At 37.2% G+C, this 18,843-nt stretch overlaps 1 protein-coding gene across 1 annotated transcript in view; it reads left to right on the forward strand.

Annotated features, from left to right (window-relative positions):
• Positions 1 to 756: 756 nt before the first annotated feature.
• LOC308418469 (solute carrier organic anion transporter family member 1A4) overlaps positions 757 to 18,843 on the forward strand; it is a gene marked incomplete at both ends in the record, with an annotated part of 33,028 nt that continues 14,941 nt past the window's right edge. Inside the window, 6 exons of the mRNA XM_080913840.1 lie at positions 757 to 816; positions 6,064 to 6,205; positions 8,532 to 8,664; positions 11,244 to 11,350; positions 15,148 to 15,294; positions 18,349 to 18,447. Of these exons, the coding sequence (XP_080769966.1) occupies positions 757 to 816; positions 6,064 to 6,205; positions 8,532 to 8,664; positions 11,244 to 11,350; positions 15,148 to 15,294; positions 18,349 to 18,447 (688 nt within the window). The remainder of the gene's footprint in view (positions 817 to 6,063; positions 6,206 to 8,531; positions 8,665 to 11,243; positions 11,351 to 15,147; positions 15,295 to 18,348; positions 18,448 to 18,843) is intronic.

Below are 18,843 nucleotides of genomic sequence, written 5' to 3' on the forward strand. Positions count from 1 at the left end.
TGTGGATGGATACTGGGGCTTTTGAGTTGATGCCAAAGGTGGTGGTGCTGGTGCTGAGGTTGTCAACCACTTTTCCCTGCTCAAACCTTAGGTCCTGTTGAAACCATGGAGGAAGTAGCTGCTGCCTTGGATTTTGCATCTGGCCTCCGAGAAGGCAGGCTGGAATGGAAGGAATGGATGGGTGGGTGGGTCCCATGGGATCTCAGATAGTATGAGTGCCAGAATGTGGGGAGAATAGCCTTCTCAGAGATGGTTTTCAGTGAGACAGATCTGTGTCATTGGTAAGGGGTAAAATGAGCTATACAAACCTTAGGTAGTATTTAGGAATGGGATGAATGTACATTATTAGCAGGAAGTTTGGGGTTGTTTAAGTAAGCAGGCTGAGATTGTGTTAAGGATCAAAGCAGGAAGCAGGGCTCCTCCATGGCCTCTGCATTGATTGTTGCATCCATGTTTGCTACCTTGAGTTCCTGCCCTGACTTCCCTCAGTGATGAACTGAGAATATATAACAATAAACAACCATAAACCTTTGTCCTTCTTACTTGCTTTTGGTCCTGGTATTTTATTACAACAACAGAAACCCTGAATAAAACACCCTATCCCTAAGAGAGTTTGGGTGGTTTGTCTTACCTTGTTTTGAAGAATGACTTTTTATAGTTTAGTAAGTAATTTGATTAATAACTGTCTGCTTCTTCAGAAAGACAGCAGTAAGACTGTTCAAAGAATAAACATCTGAAAACATTCAGAAGAACAGCATGGAAAAATCTGAGAAAAGAGTTGCAACCCATGGGGTCAGATGTTTTTCCAAGATCAAGGTATGGAATTTTTTTGTGTATGCAAGTTTATGCTCCTGGAAGTCTCATTAAACTATCATTGAAAGTATTACTCAGTTTGCAAGAAGTTTTCTAACACAAAAGCCATTTACCAAGTATGTTGTTAATTCTTTCCCTTAAAAACATTGCTGTTCAAATCACAGATGTTTAGTCATGATTATTCATTTAGGGAAATTTATCAGAATGATTTAGAGAAGAAGTTCTCAACGTGTGGGTCATGCCTCTTTGGAGGTGTCAAATGATTCCTTCAAGGGGAGTCACCTAAAGCTATCAGAAACAAAGATAGTATATTAAATTTTATAATACCATCAAAATTACAATAATGTAGTAACAAAAAATAATTTTATGTTTGGGGCAATACAATATGAGGAACTATATATAAAATGGCATGAGCATTAAAAAGGTTGAGAACCACTGATATAGAGAATCTTAAAGGAGATTAGAGTTTAAAATGTGTTAGATATGTATTATGTTGGGAAGTTTAGCATTCGATTAGAAATCATTCTAGTGCTCAGCCTTCAGGGCTTCCTGACATAAAATCAGGGACCACAGCTAGGAAACCATTTCCTAACAACTATGCTGTTGATTAATATATAAAAATGACTTTATGACCCAGTCAGACAAATATTTTCCTCTGACATTGGTAACAGAACAATTACTATCTGTAAGAAAAAATATCATTCTATTGGCCACTTTAGTGGTTTTCAGTATTTTAGATACAACTATTGTTCATATAGCTCCAAAGGCATGTTTGCATCACCAAATGTGAACTTACATTAACTCAAGAAATTTGAGCACTGGCCAGTGTCTGCAGAGTCCTCATCATTTTTCTCTAAGCTTCTGCTACCTAAGTCATCCTATCAAATGCTCATTTAACCTTTATTCACATGTAGTAGAATCCATTATTAATATAAAAGAGTTTTCAGAGTCAGCTCCTGGAAAGTGAATGGTAACACTATAATTTAAGATTTAAAAGAAACATCATTCGGAGACCTCCTCACTTCCTCTTCTCTCACATCTCTCTCTCTCACTGTTTCTGTGAGCGAATGTGTGTGTGTGTGTGTGTGTGTGTGTGTGTGTGTGTGTGTGTGTGTATGTATGTATGTGCTTGTGCACACGCTCGCTTGTGTGCTTACCCTTCCATAATATCTAATCATAGTGGTGTGAGGGTTTAACTTCAGGTGCTCATACATTCCAAGCAACTCCTTTGTCCCTAATATATTCCTACTCATCCACCATTAAGACGTTTTACTTATTTATTTTCTCTAAATTTGTGTATTATTTTGTGTATATGGGTATTTTGCCCTTAGGTAATTTGGTGGACCAGTTGTGTGTCTAATATCCTTGGAGACCAGAAGATATTGGATATCCTGGAACTGTAGTTTGAACAGATGGTTTGACCCACGTGGCTGCGCTGAGAACTTAACCCAGGTCCTCAGGAAAAGCATCCAGTGCTCTTCACTACTGCTCTGCAATTCTAACTTAGAAGTTTAGATAATGCTGAGTATTGTAACTATTAGTTTCTAGCATTACTGTCATTTGTAGAGAAACATCACAAGTTATCATTATAAGCACTACTAAAGTTTGTCTTTGGTTGCCATCTTAGTTAGGGTTCCTATTGTCATAAAGAGACACAATGATCAGTGCAACACTGATAAAAAATATTTAATTGTAGAAGGTTTACAGGTTCCGAAGTTTAGTTTGTTATTGTTATGATAGGAATCATGTTGGCCTGTGAGCAGACCTGATGCTGGAGAAGAAGTCCAGAGTTTTACATGCAGATTGGCAGGCATCAGGAAGTGAAGGAAACTGGTCCAGGCTGTAGCTTCTGAGACTTCAGTTTATTCCTAGTGACACACTTCAACCAATAAGGCAACAGATACTACCACAAGTCCACATCTCCTATTAGTGTCACTTGCTCATGGCCAAGCATTCAAACCTATGAGCTTATGGAAACCATTTCTACTTAAGCTAGCACAGTTACTTTACATGGGAATTCAACAACAATAAATATTAGTGTAAATTTTACGGGGAAATGTTAAAACCAAGAGTTTTTAAGAAAAAAATAGTTTTATAAGATAGGTTTAAACTAAATAAATTTTTGTCCTCTGAATTTAGAAACATCTAGAATATTAGCATAGTCAAAAGGTCCATAGTGAAGCTTCTAATACTTAAGAATAAAAGTAGAATCATTAAGAAAAGTTTCCCTTTAGAGGGAACATATCTAGGATGTGTCAGAGACCTGGGATGGGGGAGACTCTAGGGAGTCTATGAGGGTGACTGTAGCTGAGACTCCTAGCAGTGGGGCATATAAAGCCTGAAGTGGACACCTCCTATAACCAGGCAGGATTCCTAGTGGAGGGCTAAGGACACCAACCCACCCACAAAACCTACTCCAAATTTCCCCTGCCTATAAGAAGTGCAAGGACAAATATGAGCAGAGAATGAGGAAATAGCCAACCAATGACTGGTCCAGATTGAGACTCATCCCATAAGCAAGCATCAATCCCTGACATTATTACCAATACTCTGTTATGCTTGTAGAAAGAAACCTAGCAGAACATCCTCTGAGAGGTCCCATTAAGAAGCTGACTGAAATAGATGCAGAGACCCATAGCCAACCAGGTCAGGGAGTTTTGTGATAGATTGGGGAGAAGGAGTAAAAGATCGGGACTTGATAGGGACCCTATAAGAAGACCAACAAAGTCAAATAAATTGGATCCTTGGGGCTACTAGAGACTGAACCACAAACAAAATATCAAGCAGAGGTTAGACCTATACATATGCAGCAGATGTGAAGCTTTGTATTTAGGTAGGTTCCCCAACAAGTAGAACATGGGCTGTCCCTTACTCTATTGCCTACATGTGAATCCTTTTACCCTAACTGGGCTACCTTGTGTAGCATCAAGTGTGAAATGATATTTCTAGTCTTGCAATGACTTGATGTGCCAGGATTGGTTGGTACCAAAGGGAGGCTTCCTACTTCTCAGAGGAGAAGGGCAGTGGAAGAGAGAGAGAGAGAGAGAGAGAGAGAGAGAGAGAGAGAGAGAGAGAGAGAGAGAGAGAGAGAGAGAGAGGCTGTGAGTGGAGGACTGGGAGGAGAGGGGCACACAGGGATCTAGATGCAGCATGAATAAATAATTAATGGGAGAAAAAGAAAGAGAAAAGGAGGAGGGAAGGAAGGAAAGAAGGAATAAAAGAATGAAGGAAAGAAAAAAGTAAGGAACAAGAGAAAAAAGTCTTCCAGGACAGGGAGCATCATGACCTTTAAGACCTTCAGTTATGAGCACACTGGTGACCTCATGAAGTACCAATGCTTAGTTATAATCTACTGGCTACACAGATAGCCCAGATTAAGCTACCCCAGAAAAACCAAACCAAAAACTCATAAACTTAAAAAAAAACTACTGCTAGCAATTGGGTATTAATAGGAAAGACAGGAGGAAAAGAGAGGAAGAAAATAATAATCTAAATATAGCATATATGTATGCAATTAACAATAAATAAATTTAATTATCATAAACTCTTAAAGGTAAGGAAGATCATCTTTTCACGGGGTCTGGGAAGATACCTTGATCAACAAAGCACTTGCTTATGAAGCAAGGGAGCCTACTTCAGTCCTCAAAGCCTACATGAAAACTAGGCAGGGTGACATGTGAGTGTAATTTCAGCATGGAGAGATGGAGTCAGCAGATACTTAGGGCTCACTGATGAACCAGCTTGCCTCTGGGTAAGTTCCAGGCAAATGAGAGTCCCTACTGAAAAAGAGAAAAAAAAAAAAAAAAATAACAGTATAAATATTGAGGAATTACAGTTGAAGTTGTCTTCTGTTCTCGCCAGGTGCATATACATACATGAACTAATTCCACACAAACATAGATATATACACAAATACACTCAAAGAAATGATAAAAAGATATAAATAAAACTTTCTTAGAAAGCAGGAAAAGACAGCTCTAAAATATTTTGCTGTAGACTCTAGACTGCTGAATTTAAAAGTCAGTAGTATTAGTTTCATAAATATGTATGTCATGCAATTATAGACGTGAATGTGCATGTCTACAGGTATACCAGGTTTATTTTCTTTCTGTACAAAAGCAAATATTTCTGAGAAATATGAGGGGTCTCACTATTTTACTTTCTTCATCATATTGTAAAAAAAGAATAAATCTTCCCAGTTTTGTTTTTTTTAATTTAGTATATCTCACTTTTAAATATAAGATCTGATATGTAAAACTCATAAGAAAATTATCAAGTCTCAGTCACATCCTCTGAAGGATTTACAGTGGGGACAGAGCACATCTCTGAAAATAGCATTTGAAATTAGAAGACCAATATCTATACTTTTGAACTATATTGAACTGGGTGTTCTCATTCCCCAATTCTTTTTATATTTTTCTGAATATATTTCTGTTAAGGATCATCCAATAATTAGTGATTGTGATAACAAATTTATAAACAGAAAACACTAATATTAAAAATTATAAATTGAATATATAGCCACCCTTTATTCCACACCCTAGGAACCAGAAAAATATTCTGCCTTGGATTTGTATGCCATGAACACCACTTGGACTGCTGAGATAGTGTTACAAAGAATATTGCATAAAGAAGAAACAAAGTAGGGAGGCTTGCTGCAGAAACAATGCCTTGAAGTACTTCTCAGTTCTCTTCCTTCCTTTCTTTAACAGGTCAACACTTGACCTGTAGATAATAGTATAGTTTTGAAGCCCCATCAATACCGGTGCCTTACCTAAAACAACTTCATATTTTTCTATATCAATGAGGCACACTGATAAATGAGCAAAGCCATATCTGTCAAAAACACAACTGCTAACCGACTATTCTAACTGAATGTCCAGAGCAAGGACAGCATAGCAGAGGAGAGATTAGAGATGGCTCAGTGGCTAAGAGCACTGACTGCTCTTCCAGAGGTCCCAAGTTCAAATCCCAGAAATCACGTGGTGGCTCACAACCATCTGTAATAAAATCTGATACCATCTTCTGGTATGTCTGAAGGTAATTATGGTATACTTATATATTAACTAATTAATTAAATAAATATTATTTTAAAAACTTCATAGTATTTTAGAAAAAGCTTCTTGCATATTCAAGGGATGTTTATATTAAGTGTAATTGTTATCCTCAGGTGGAAGCTTTTTTATTAGTAGATGACATATTCATAATGAGAAAAAAGTTTTTTCACTTTTTCTTAAACATTTTTTCTAGGTGTTTCTGTTGGCATTAACATGTGCATATGTATCCAAATCGCTATCAGGAACCTACATGAATTCCATGCTCACACAAATAGAGAGACAGTTTGGTATCCCCACTTCTATAGTTGGGCTTATCAATGGGAGCTTTGAAATAGGTGAGTTATTTTTATGTTTACTTATCTTTATATGTTGATATTTTCTCCATTAGATCATTTAATGTGACTCAGATCCATGCTTTCTGAAATTGATTGGCTGCCTCAATTGTTGTGAAGAAGTCACTTATTTAATATTTTCCTGATGTATGTTAATGATTGCCGTACTCTGACAGTCTCTCTCTCTCTCTCTCTCTCTCTCTCTCTCTCTCTCTCTCTCTATCTATCTATCTATCTATCTATCTATCTTTCTCTTCCACTTGAAGAGTACAGCAGATTTAGAGTATGAATATCTAATTCTATCATTTGATAATTCAAAGAGAAGGTAAAGAATTTTCATGGTCCATCTAGAAGGTGACTGTGGGAACCTGGGGAAATGAGGAAATTATGTTCCTATGGAGAGAGCAAATGTTTCTCTTCCACATCTGTGTCTTTGAGGTAGGTGGCTCTCTATTCCTAGTCACCAGGGAGGACAGGGACTCTTTGCTGTGTTATAGTACTGCAAGGCACAGTTCTTAAGAAGAGTGGATGAACTCCACCCCCTGGGGTCATAAACTGGGATACAAGAGTACCTTGGGAAGTATTGTTATTAGGTCTTCTTTGAAGATCTGATAGAATTCTGCACTAAAACCATCTGGTCCTGGGGACTTTTGGGTTGGGAGATTTAATGACTTCTTCTATTTCCTTAGGGGTCATGGGACTGTTTAGATAGTTTATCTGATCCGGAGTTAACTTTGGTACTTGGTATCAGTCTAGAAAACCATCCATTCACCTAGATTTTTCAGTTTTGTTGAGTAGAAGCTTTTGTAGTAGGATCTGATAATCTTTTGAATTTCTTCAGTTTCTGTTGTTATGTCTCCATTTGCATTTCTGATGTTGTTAATTTGGATACTGTCTCTGTGCCCTCTGGTTAGTCTGGCTAAGGGTTTACCTTTGCCCTAGGAAGAACAACAATATGAACCAACCAGACTCCCCAAAGCTCCCAGGGGCTAAATCACCAACCAATGAGTACACAGGGAGAGGGGAACCATGGCTCCTTCTGGATATGTAGCAGTGGAGGACCTTATCTGCCATCACTGAGATGGGAGCCCCTTGGTCTTGTGGGCGCTTGATGATCTAGGGTAGGAGAATCCTAGGGTGATGAGGCAGGAGTGGGTAGGCAAGTGGGAGGAGCACCCTCATAGAGGCAGGGGAGGGCAAGAGGGGATAGGGGCCTGTGGGAGTGAAATTGGGAAGGGAGATAACATTTGAAATGCAAATAAATAAAATAACCAATAAAAAATTAAGAAAAGGAGGCACAAAACTAAAAAGGGGAAAGATTTGCTCTATAAACCAAGTGACATGGAACCCATGGTGCCTCTTGTCTCCTGTTTATTCATAGAGTTCACATTTTCCCTTCTGAAATTGTCTTTAATGCATTTAAATCAAAAGAGTATAGAAAGTTCTCACTAAGTAGTTCTGAATTCACTCTGTAGCCAAGGCTGACACTGATCTTTCAGTCTCCCTCTTCTGGCCTTCCAGTAGCTTCAGACAGAAGGTCTGTGCTACTAGGTCCTATTTGGTCTTTCAACTCCCAAGCGTGTTATTTAAAAAACCCTTTATCAGTACAGAGCTTCCCAACCATGTTTTAAACCAAGCTTTCTTCTAAACCAAAAAGATGAATTTTTATTTTGACTTTTGACTCCTGCAATGTAGGCATATGTTGGATAATAAGTCCTAGTTGGAGCATTAGGATTCTGAACAGTATTATCTGGTCTAAAAAAAGAAGTGGCAATAGGATAGACATCTATCTTGGTCATGTTGAACAATAAAGACATTTTAAAATAGTATGTTTAAAAAATGTACCCATTTGAGTCTGTGTAGAGGAGGCATGAGACCAGAGTTCAGAGGTTGATGTAGGCCTACAACTGCTATTATATACCCAATTACAAGGGTATTATAAGGGTATACAACTTACACGGAAAATTGTCAAATTGAAATTGTGTTCAGTAATTTATTGCCTCATTTCCTGATTTTGGGGGATAGTTTTTAGTGTTTTTGTTTGTTTGTTTGCCTGGGTATCTTTTTAGTTTTTACTACCTTAGCATTAAATGATATAACAATGAATAGAGACATTAATATACTGTGGAATGGCAGATATACTTCTGTTAGGATTCAAATTTCTTTAAATATTAAAGAAACCACATAAAACATCCTAAGCATTCATTCCTGTATTCTTAATGCAGCTGTGAAACAGTGAACCCTAGAGAGCTCAAGTGCTAGAGAGAGGCTGTTGACTAAGAGCTGCTAATACTTTACTAAACCATGCATTCTCACTTCCTCCTTCCAGGGAACCTTGTGTTGATTATATTTGTGAGTTATTTCGGGACAAAATTGCACAGACCTATCATGATTGGTGTGGGATGTGCAGTTATGGGCATAGGGTGTTTCTTAATCTCCATACCTCACTTCCTCATGGGCCGGTGAGTATTCTACTCTTGATAATATTCTAAGTTCACATTTTACCTACAGGAAATAAGTCTCAGAATTTCCTCTCTGGGAGGAACAGTGCTACCCCACAATACAGAAGTGTAATATGGAAATTAAAGTCTTTGCTCTGCCAATATGAGTTATGAATCTTATGGGCTCAGGTCCATTTAAGCTTCCAACTACTCTATGAGTAAAGTGGGTGCTTGAGGCAACTCTTTCATGAAGTTGAAACACATGACCAGATCCTCAGAATATGCTAATGCATGTACTGATTTCTTCCTAAGGATTATTTAGATACATTGGTTACAAGATGACTACTGTATAGCATAATCATGGGATAATATATATATATATATATATATATATATATATATATATATATATATATATATATATATATATATATATATATGTAAAGGTTGATTATTTTTCCTTTTACTAAAGTAACTTATATGAATAATTGTCAAATCAAAATTATGTTGAGTAATTTATTGCCTCATTTCCTGATTTTGGGGGATAGTTTTTAGTTTTTTGTTTGTTTGTTTGTTTGTTTGCCTGGGTGTCTTCTTAATTTTTAATACTTTAGTTTTAAATAATATAAAAAATTACTATTTACACTTATATGACTAAAAATGTTTTCTACCATTGAACCATGCTATTTTTGTTATAGACCTCATTTAAAAGTTGGATTTAGTACTTAGCTGATTTTTTTATATTTGATTGACTTTGTATCTCGGAATATTTGATAATCCCATCACGAGATAAGAGTGAACATCTCTCAACACATACACTGTTGCCATAGGAACGCCCCTTGCTGTTGTCTCCTATACCCCTCCTGCTTGTGAACTACAAATTCATAGATCAGCTCAGTGACACTTCCTTGGAATTCTCCATCATGGTTTAGTTTTGCTTCTTTCCTGCATATACTTCTTCCCCTGCCTCACTTTCTTTATTCATCCCTTCTTATTTCTTTCCTTGTAAGATCTTTTATTTATTTTGTTTGTGAGTGGTTTGTCTTCATATGTATGCATGTAATTAAGTATGTATGTATGTATGTATGTATGTATGTATGTATATATGTATATATGCATCATGCGTGTGCCTGGTATACACAAAGATAAGAAGAGAGAGTTGAACCCCTGGAACTGAAGTTACAGATAGTTTTTGGCTACAATGTGGGTGCTGAAAAATGAACTCAAGTACTCTTTAAGAGCTCTTAACCACCAAGCTGTCTCTCTAGTCTCACATTGATTATCTTTTTAAATATATGGTCTTAATATGTAGCCCAGGCTTGCCTGAAATTTACTATGTAGCTCAGGTTTACCACAAACTTTTGGTGAGCCTATTGCTTCTGAATTCTAAGTTTTGTTATTTCAAGGATGAGCCATAACAACTACCCTGCTTTGCCTCTGCCTTGCTCTTAATTATTCACTGAAGGAGCATCCTAATCATTCTATTCCCTGTTTTCTTGTTTATTCTTCTACTCTTTATTCTGTAGAGAGAAAGAACATTTCTTACATAATTTAAGGACATTGTCACAAAGTTTGTAAATTTTGGAACCAGAATTAGTATTCTAATTGTTGTGCCTGTTTTCCTTCTTCTTCTTCTTCTTCTTCTTCTTCTTCTTCTTCTTCTTCTTCTTCTTCTTCTTCTTCTTCTTCTTCTTCTTCTTCTTCTTCTTCTTCTCCTTCTTCTTCTTCTTCTTCTTCTTTCTTCTTCTTCTTCTTCTTCTTCTTCTTCTTCTTCTTCTTCTTCTTCTTCTTCTTCTTCTTCTTCTTCTTCTTCTTCTTCTTTCCTTTTTTTTCTTTTTTAGCTTTTAGCTCCACAGTCTGAACTTGATAATAGTTTTATAAGTCTTTTGCCAGCTCGATCAAATGCCCACACTTGGGTCATTTTGTGAAGTTTCCTGTGTTCTTTTCTCCTTCATACTATAATCTTCCCTCTCTCCCCTCCCTCCTTCTACAGATGCTATTTGAGTGATGGTACCCTATGTTTTATTCATACTTTGCCATCTTTATCTATTAACTTTATGTCTTCTCATCTTCTTACTGATTTCTAGGAGATCCAACTTTGTCATACAGTCTCTTCAATGGGCTTGTCATATCTTTGATATTTTGTGTCAAGGACACCTCTCTACCTTGTCTATCTCTTCTAGGAGGTCAGACTTGCACATAAACATCTTCACCTATGAAGGCATTTGGTATCCCCAAGCTTGTTTTTTTCATTTGGTTTTACTTTGTTTGAAACAGAGTTTTATGTAGTCTAGGGTCTCCTCAAAATGTTTCTGTAGTTAAGAATATTGATCAACTTTGGATCCTCTAGCCTTCTTCCTCAACAAAAGGAGACCATGTGGGTTCCACCTATTGAACTGATATCATTAGGCTTTTGTACCAAGTACTGTATCTGTTGTATCATCTTGCCCTGCCATGGGATTCATGATTATCAGACTAAATGCTGTGGAAATGATTTTACTGGCTCTCAACACCCTGTTTTCAGGGAAGCAAGAGTCAGTAATCTTCCGATGCTCTCCTTGCAGTCAGCTACTCAGTGAATGTTTCCTGTGTCCACACAGATATGAATATGAAACAACGATTTCACCTACAAGCAACTTGTCCTCAGACAGCTTCTTGTGTGTGGAAAATAAATCACAGCCCTTAAAGCCAACACAAGACCCAGCAGGTTTGTTTTTGCTTCTAATTTTGTTGAGTCAGAGACATGAAAACAGAATGTTTTTTTAATGAAAGGCTTTAATATGGCACTGGATTTGGTAGACATGTAAGACAAGTGAGCAAAATATATTTCCCTCCAGAGAAGGGAGCTGTCTAATAATTTAGCATGATCTCCCTCCTGAGTCAGAATATACTTACTAAGAATCCTTTGTTCCTTACACAACATTAATTAGAACTAGTCCCACAAGAGGAAATAACTTAGGAGAATGGATTTAGACATACAATGTCATTTCTGCGGTCAGTCTAGTTTGTTTGTTTGTTGCTTTAATAAGACACTAACTAAAAGTAACTCAGAAAAGATAGAGTCTATCTAGATTACCAATTGTAGTCCACCATGAGGGAATTCAAGTTATAGACCATTCTCTTTGGAGAATGCTGTATCCTAGCTTGCTTCTCTGCCTTGCTCGGCTATGTGTATTTTACAGTTTAATCCCACCTGCCCAGAAGTGGTTCCACTTACAGTAGTCTTCTTAGTCTCACACCACTTACCCAAGAAGTAAAATGCATTATAAATATGAGCACAGGGCAATGTGATAGAGGCAATTCCTCAGTTGATATTTCTTCTTCTCATATATGTCTAAATTTGTATCAAGTAGACAAAACTATTCATCACAGTGATTATGCAAATAGGAAATACAGCCAAAATGAAGCTTCCCTAGATCTGTGCTATATACCATGGAATAGTGGGCACATATATCACAGTATCCTTTGTAACCCAGGAATTTGCCTTTGAATCTACTTTATCCTCTTTTACGGAGACACAAATTTGCAGTTCAACCAAACAGTGGTACTTTCTTTATTTCTCCTTGGCCCAGGCCCTGATAGTGACTCAAGCACATTTACTGTGATTAAAATCCAAGGGAATAACTCAAGGGAGGGTTTCTTTATTTTCTTTCACAGTTTTAGAGAGTTCTGCCTGTGATCACGTGACCCCATGTTTATGGACAGAGTATCATGGTGACATAAGTGTTGGCTGATACTGGTCTATACTTCTTGTTGGGTAGGAAGAATAGAGAACAAGATACAGGAAGTGGTGCGATATAATCTCTGTGACCATGCAAATTCCATGACTAACTTCTTCCAAATATACCCACCTCTTACTCTTCATTACTGCTCAATGATGTAAGTCTCATGACTGCATCAACAAATTAGTCCAGAGTCTTGATGGCCTGTCTTTCGATAAGCCATCCCAGAAACAACAAAATTTTGTGTAAATATACTGCATGTATTATTGCTTCTATTTTACTCAGATAGACACCATGATGAAAAGGAAGGTTTTATACTTATACAAGGAAGAGTTTATTCATGTTTATAGTTCTAATTCAGAGGTCCTCAACATTCTCAATGATGAAGTCCTTTAACATAGCCCCTTATGTTGTGTTTACCCCAACCATAAAAATATTTTCTTGCTGCTTCATAACTGTAATTTTCCCATTTTTTATGAATCATAGTGTGAATATCTGGTATTTTTGATGGTTTTAGGTCACCCACTTATGTGACTTAGAGGGATGAGCAGCAATCATGGCAGGTAGGAATGATAGGACAAACTGGAGGCTTGGAACTCACATTTCAACTATTAGCACAGGGCAGAGAAAGAGCTATAACAAACTAGAAGTAAAGTGAGGCTTTAAACTCTTGAAGCCTGTCTCCAGTGGCATTCTTCAAAAGCTTCCCCAAACAGCACTTTCAACTAATGACTAAGAATTTAATTCTAGAGCCTCTGGGAAGCATTTACACTCAAATTTCCAGTATTTACACAGAGGGCCCACTTTGGATCATGCACTGACATCAAGTTGCTCACAAGTACCTGTTAAGTCTAGTCCTGGGAAGTTGGGCGCCCTCTTCTGGACCTCGGGGCATCTGCACACATGAGATGAACACACACCCATTTACATATACATTTCATAACGTGTTTTTAAAGTCACACATTGTAAAAGACCCAACACATTTCCTGAACATCTAGTCTGGAGATGACTCAGCAACCTTGCCTCAGGCCAGATAATCTCCATTTTAAGCTGGATTTTCATACCACAGATATTCCAGTAGTCTCCAAAGCTTAGACTGTTACTGCCCACAGAAAATCTGCAGAGATCAAACTAAACTGAGTGTTAAAGAGCAACCAGGCCTGAAGCTTCTAGCCACAGAAACCTTATAAGTCTGGCAATATGAGGCAACTTTGTGTGCTTTTCTACATCAGTCCCCAAGGAATAGGAGGATATTTTTATTAACAATGCTTTTCACCTTAGCTCACCTTGCTTCTCAACTAGCTCTGAACTTATTTTAACCCATTTATTCTAGTTTATGTCTGATGCATGGATGGTTAATTACCTCTCCTCAGTTTCATACATCTGAGCTTGTGTGGGAAATCCTCTTTCCCAATATTCCTATCTCCTTCCAGAATTCCCACCTTCTACTTCCTGTCTTTGCTGTAGCCATCATTTATTTTTTACGCAGTCACTGACTGCCTTAGACAGGAAAGGACGGCTAGTGTCATAACTTGACATCAGGCATATAGACATCATGCCTAAAATGTGAGACAGTTACCTTTACATGACCATTCTCATCGCCTGAACTGACTGTGGAAAATCTTCCCTTTATTCTCCTTGCATTGATTTAAAACTAATATCTCCAGATTTTCAGAGCCTCAGAAAAGCACTTGATTCTTCTAGTGTTTGACACTTACCTTAAAATTAGGTTGAGCATCTCCCAGTGATCTGTAGACAGAAATCGTGTTTTTTAAAGGTAAGTATTTGAATTCCTAGATATGTAAATTGATTTGGCTGTACTAGATACTAGGTATGAACAACAGTTATACCTCATGGCCTAGTTGTGCTTAGAACATATTCAGGCAGCCCCTGACCAGTACACAGAAGTGGGTACATTGTTCTTCAATTTCTTAAAACATGATGTCATAGCTTGCCTCTGGAATGGCAGGAGTTCATTTAGCTTAGAATAAATTTGAGACCTTCAAGCAATCCTTCAAAGATTTTTTTTCTTTTGCCTTTCAGTTCCCTTTGGCCTTGTTTTTGATACTCAAATGACTTTCTGATACTCAATCAATTTTCTGATACAGCAATTGTTTGAGTACTTTATTGATAATAAAGGATGAAATTTATAGAAAAAAATTACCTGTACTCTTCACTTAAATTTTTAGTTTCTAAAAAGTAATTTAAGCTGTAAGAATTCAAACTTCTGTTCTGTGTTGTGTAAGTACAACTTGAGTTTTCAGAGGCATATACATGTACTTGGTTGTTTTTCTTTCCTCAAAGTTTGTAGAGAAATTGAATGAGGCAGGACTAACTGCCTAACTTACTAACTAACTAGTAGGACTAACTACTATCTAACTGGGTTCAATGATTGATGTAAAAGTAAGTCCATGTAGATGAGGAAAAGTCATAGTTTTTAGTGTTTGTTTATTTCTATGGTATATATTCTCTATCAATGGATTGTCCCTAAAATCTGAGTTGAGAAGAGGTATTGATCTGTGGTCCTCTCTCTTACCCAAGTGGAAATTGGCTTCAATGTGGCACTTATACTCCATTGGTGAGTATTCTTTCTAAGTACACAGTATCTGTGACTCACTGATTCAGAACCAGCATAATTATGTAAGTCCTTAGATGGTTATCATGAGCTTATGACCTAATAAAGTTTTAGAGACAAAAGTTGAATTTTTTTGTAACAGTTTTCATTTTTTTAATAACTCTTAACTGTCATGTACTCATACGGCTTTCTCTTGTTTTAATACAGAGTGTGTAAAAGAAATGAAATCATTAATGTGGATATACGTGATGGTAGGAAACATTATACGTGGAATTGGTGAAACTCCCATCATGCCCTTGGGTATTTCCTACATAGAAGATTTTGCTAAATCTGAAAATTCTCCCTTATACATTGGTAAGTTTGGAAAAACAGTCTTAGTATTATTATTTTTAGGATAGCAATTTCTTGGAATGTAGAAAATGATTATTGAGCTGGATGTTAACAGATTCCAGTGTGTGGGCAGAGTGCTGTAGCCCTGTGGATCATGAAATTTTTCAATGAAGAATTTACTAGTAGCTCTAGACAAGACCTTCATCCAGCTGCTTCTCACTGTTGGAGAGCCCTCTCTGCTCTGCTGATTCTACGATCCTCTTATGCCACTACATTGCCTCTAAACTTAACAGATTCTCCAATATTTCTTGAAAAATATTATTAGATTCAACTGTTCTTTTTCTCTATTTCTGTTGATTTTAGGTTTTTATCTATAAGTTATTGCAATTTCATTATTGGCCTTTTGTGTCTATTGGATTATAAAATATAGTTTTATTTTTTATTCTCTTTCTATATGTATATGCATGTGCATGTGCGTGTGCATGTATGTGTGCATGTGTATGTGTGTGTGTGTGTGTGTGTGTGTTGTGCATGTACATGCCAGTGTGGTAGTCAGAAATCAGCTTTTCCTTTAGGAGTTACCCCGGAGAGATTAAACTATTGTTTGGGGGGGTCATGTTTGGCAGAATAGTGCCTTTACCTGCTAAACCATCTGACTGATGCTGCTGTGTTTCCTTTTGTCATGTTCTCTTGTACAGTAAGCCTTACCAAACATTGTTTTAATCATGTCTTATCAGGTTCATTCTACCAACTGGCTGCTTACTTACCAGCTGTTCTCTTTTACTACTGCAGCCTCTATACCCTGATCCTCTGTGGTGGTAATAATACAGTTTCTTCCCTTATAGCCTCTCAGCCTAGAAAGTTTTGATTGTTTTATCAAATATTCACGTTCATTCTGTTGGTTGTGTTTCAAAAATAAGGCCTGGTGAGAAGATGCTTTTAACCTCTGTCCCCTATCACTGTCCTCTCCACTCTACAAAAAGAAATTATCTAGACAGGAATCTAGTGAAAGGAACTCTTAAAAATTGTGATAGTGATCCTGAAGTGTAGCTTTCCAGAGTTGATGGCTAATACTAGGGGTGTGGGTGGGAACACTCTTTTATTTAAAGTGCTGACCACTGGGAGTTTGGTCACATCCCAGTGAGTAAATGGATTGGATTTGGATTTTTTTTTCTTTTTCCTCCTGTTTGGGGGAGGACATGAAAGGGAGATGGAAATGGCAAAACAAAGAAGGAAATGTTATCAAGGTTTATTATGGGAGACCCCTAAATAATAAAAATAGTGGAAAAATTGATCCGTGTGGAGGTTACTGGTAAAAAGAGAGAAACTTATCTTTTATCATCAGGAAGCATCTGAGCAGAATGAAAGGCAGACAGTGTAGCATAGGAAAGAACTCAGTGAAGGTTGAAGATCTTGTAGGAATCTGTGCATAGAGGGCATCAAAAAAACAGAAGTGATTGTGAGAACAAGGCAGATAGAAAGATTTGCCATTTCGAAGTCAGGCACACAAAGGAAGACTAACCCCTAGAACCACAGAGGAGGAAAACATGATCAAAAATGAAGAGAAGGAAGGAAGTTGTTGTTCATATTCAGATTTTCTGTAGGTAGGGATAGCTCAGTAGAGATTCTAAACTACAGATACATCAGAAGATACTGGAAGTGGTTTCAAATAAGCCAGGTTTGGTTGGGAAGGAACAAGAAAGTGAAAATGACTATGAGAAAGGTGACCAGCATAACATCTAAGAGAAGTGCTGTTATGAGAACAAGTTCTCTGGATGGAAGGAGTTTTCCAGAGTGGACCTTTGATGAAGCTGCAGTACAAGGAGTTCATGACAAGGTACACTGCTTTACAAACAGTACATTTCATTTCTGTCGCTGTGAGAAGGTGTACCTTTGGAGATAAAGGATTTTATTTAGAGAAAATGGTTAAATTTGGCTTAGAATTCTGTCACAAGAAGGAGGTCAAAGTAGAAGGAGCCTGAAACTACTGGTCACACCCACAGAAGCGGAGAGAGTGAATGGATGCATTTTATGTTTTTGCTTAAACATTTTATGTTATGGCTGTGCTCAACTGTTTCCTCACTCTTAAACAGTTGAAAGCCTCCCTGGGAATGGTGCTGCCCACAGTGGACTGGGTCTTCCCATATTAACTTAATTAAGACAATCTCTTACTGCCCTGTCCACAGGCAAACACATCATAGTCAATGCTTTATTATGATCCTCCTACAGGTCATTCTGTGTTGTGTCAACTTAACAATGAAAGCTAGCTATTGCAGAGACTCTGAAAACATGTCCATGGAAGCATCAAAGGGCCTTACTCACATCACAGCTTTGATGGGACTTCCTGTGATAGTACATCCTGGCTGTTAGCTCAGTGTAGATGAGGATTTGGAAGGTGGTTTTTAAGTAATGAGACTTCTGAGTAAACTCTCATTCACTTTAATAAATTCCAGATTTAATGATTTATAAAGAGGAAAAAGATTCATTTGGCTCACATCTTTGGAAGTTTTGGTCTCTGTCACTGGACAGTGTGGTTCTGTGTCCTGTCATGAGTCACCTTGTTATGATGGAAATGAATGGTAGAGTCAAATAATTAATCATATGACTGGAAAGTAATAGAGAATCAGGAAGGTGTTATGGCTCTACTCCATAACATCTGAAGACCCCCCACCACCATGGCCTGAATGGGAAAGGATCCATCAGATTCCAGTTATGACCTCTCTACCAGAAACAACTCTGTAAGCGTAGGTTCTGAGAAACATCCCATATTAAACTAATGGGAGCTTCTTTCTCAATATTTATAAAAACTAACACATGTACAGATAATATACATACATACATACATGTAGAATTTACGTGCAGATAATATAGATATATGTTAAATATATTAAAAATATGAAGTATTGAGATGTGTAACCCAGTAATAGAGTTCTTTCCTAGACTACTACATTGACACCCAGCTCTGCAAAGTAAGGGGGAAAAATCTAAGATTAAAAATAATTCAGTCTTAAGCCCATTATTTTTTTAAAACAAATTCTTTGTGTATTTATATAACTTCCTATCTTTGTTTACTTCCAGGGATTTTAGAAACAGGAATGACCATTGGCCCTTTGATTGGACTTCTGTTGGCATCTTCCTGTGCAAACATTTATGTAGACACAATGTCTGTGAATACAGGTAACACAATGAATTTTATTTATATAACCTGGTTCCTGGGTGTGGGAGAATGCTCAGGAATGCTATACCACTGCCTCCTTTGATGATTTTAGGTAAATGATTCCATTTGAGATGATAGACCTAAGAGAACAGTGGAAAAATAAAGTATCATCTTCTGATTCCAAATCCACCATTCTTCAATGTTTCAGCCACATCTTTGGTTTCAAAGACTAACCCAAACAGATTTTTCACAATGACGCTGTCAGAGTGGTAACATCTTTCTGTTATGTGATAAGGACCAATTTAGAAAGGTTTCACATGACAGAAATGTATGTACTGTTGTTAACATATATGGATATGCTGCTTGATAAAATTAATTTTCTTATTGAACACGTAAATCATAAAAATAATTGAATA

This window comes from Micromys minutus, assembly GCF_963924665.1.
Source record: "Micromys minutus genome assembly, chromosome: 3".
NCBI classification, from domain to species: domain Eukaryota; kingdom Metazoa; phylum Chordata; class Mammalia; order Rodentia; family Muridae; genus Micromys; species Micromys minutus.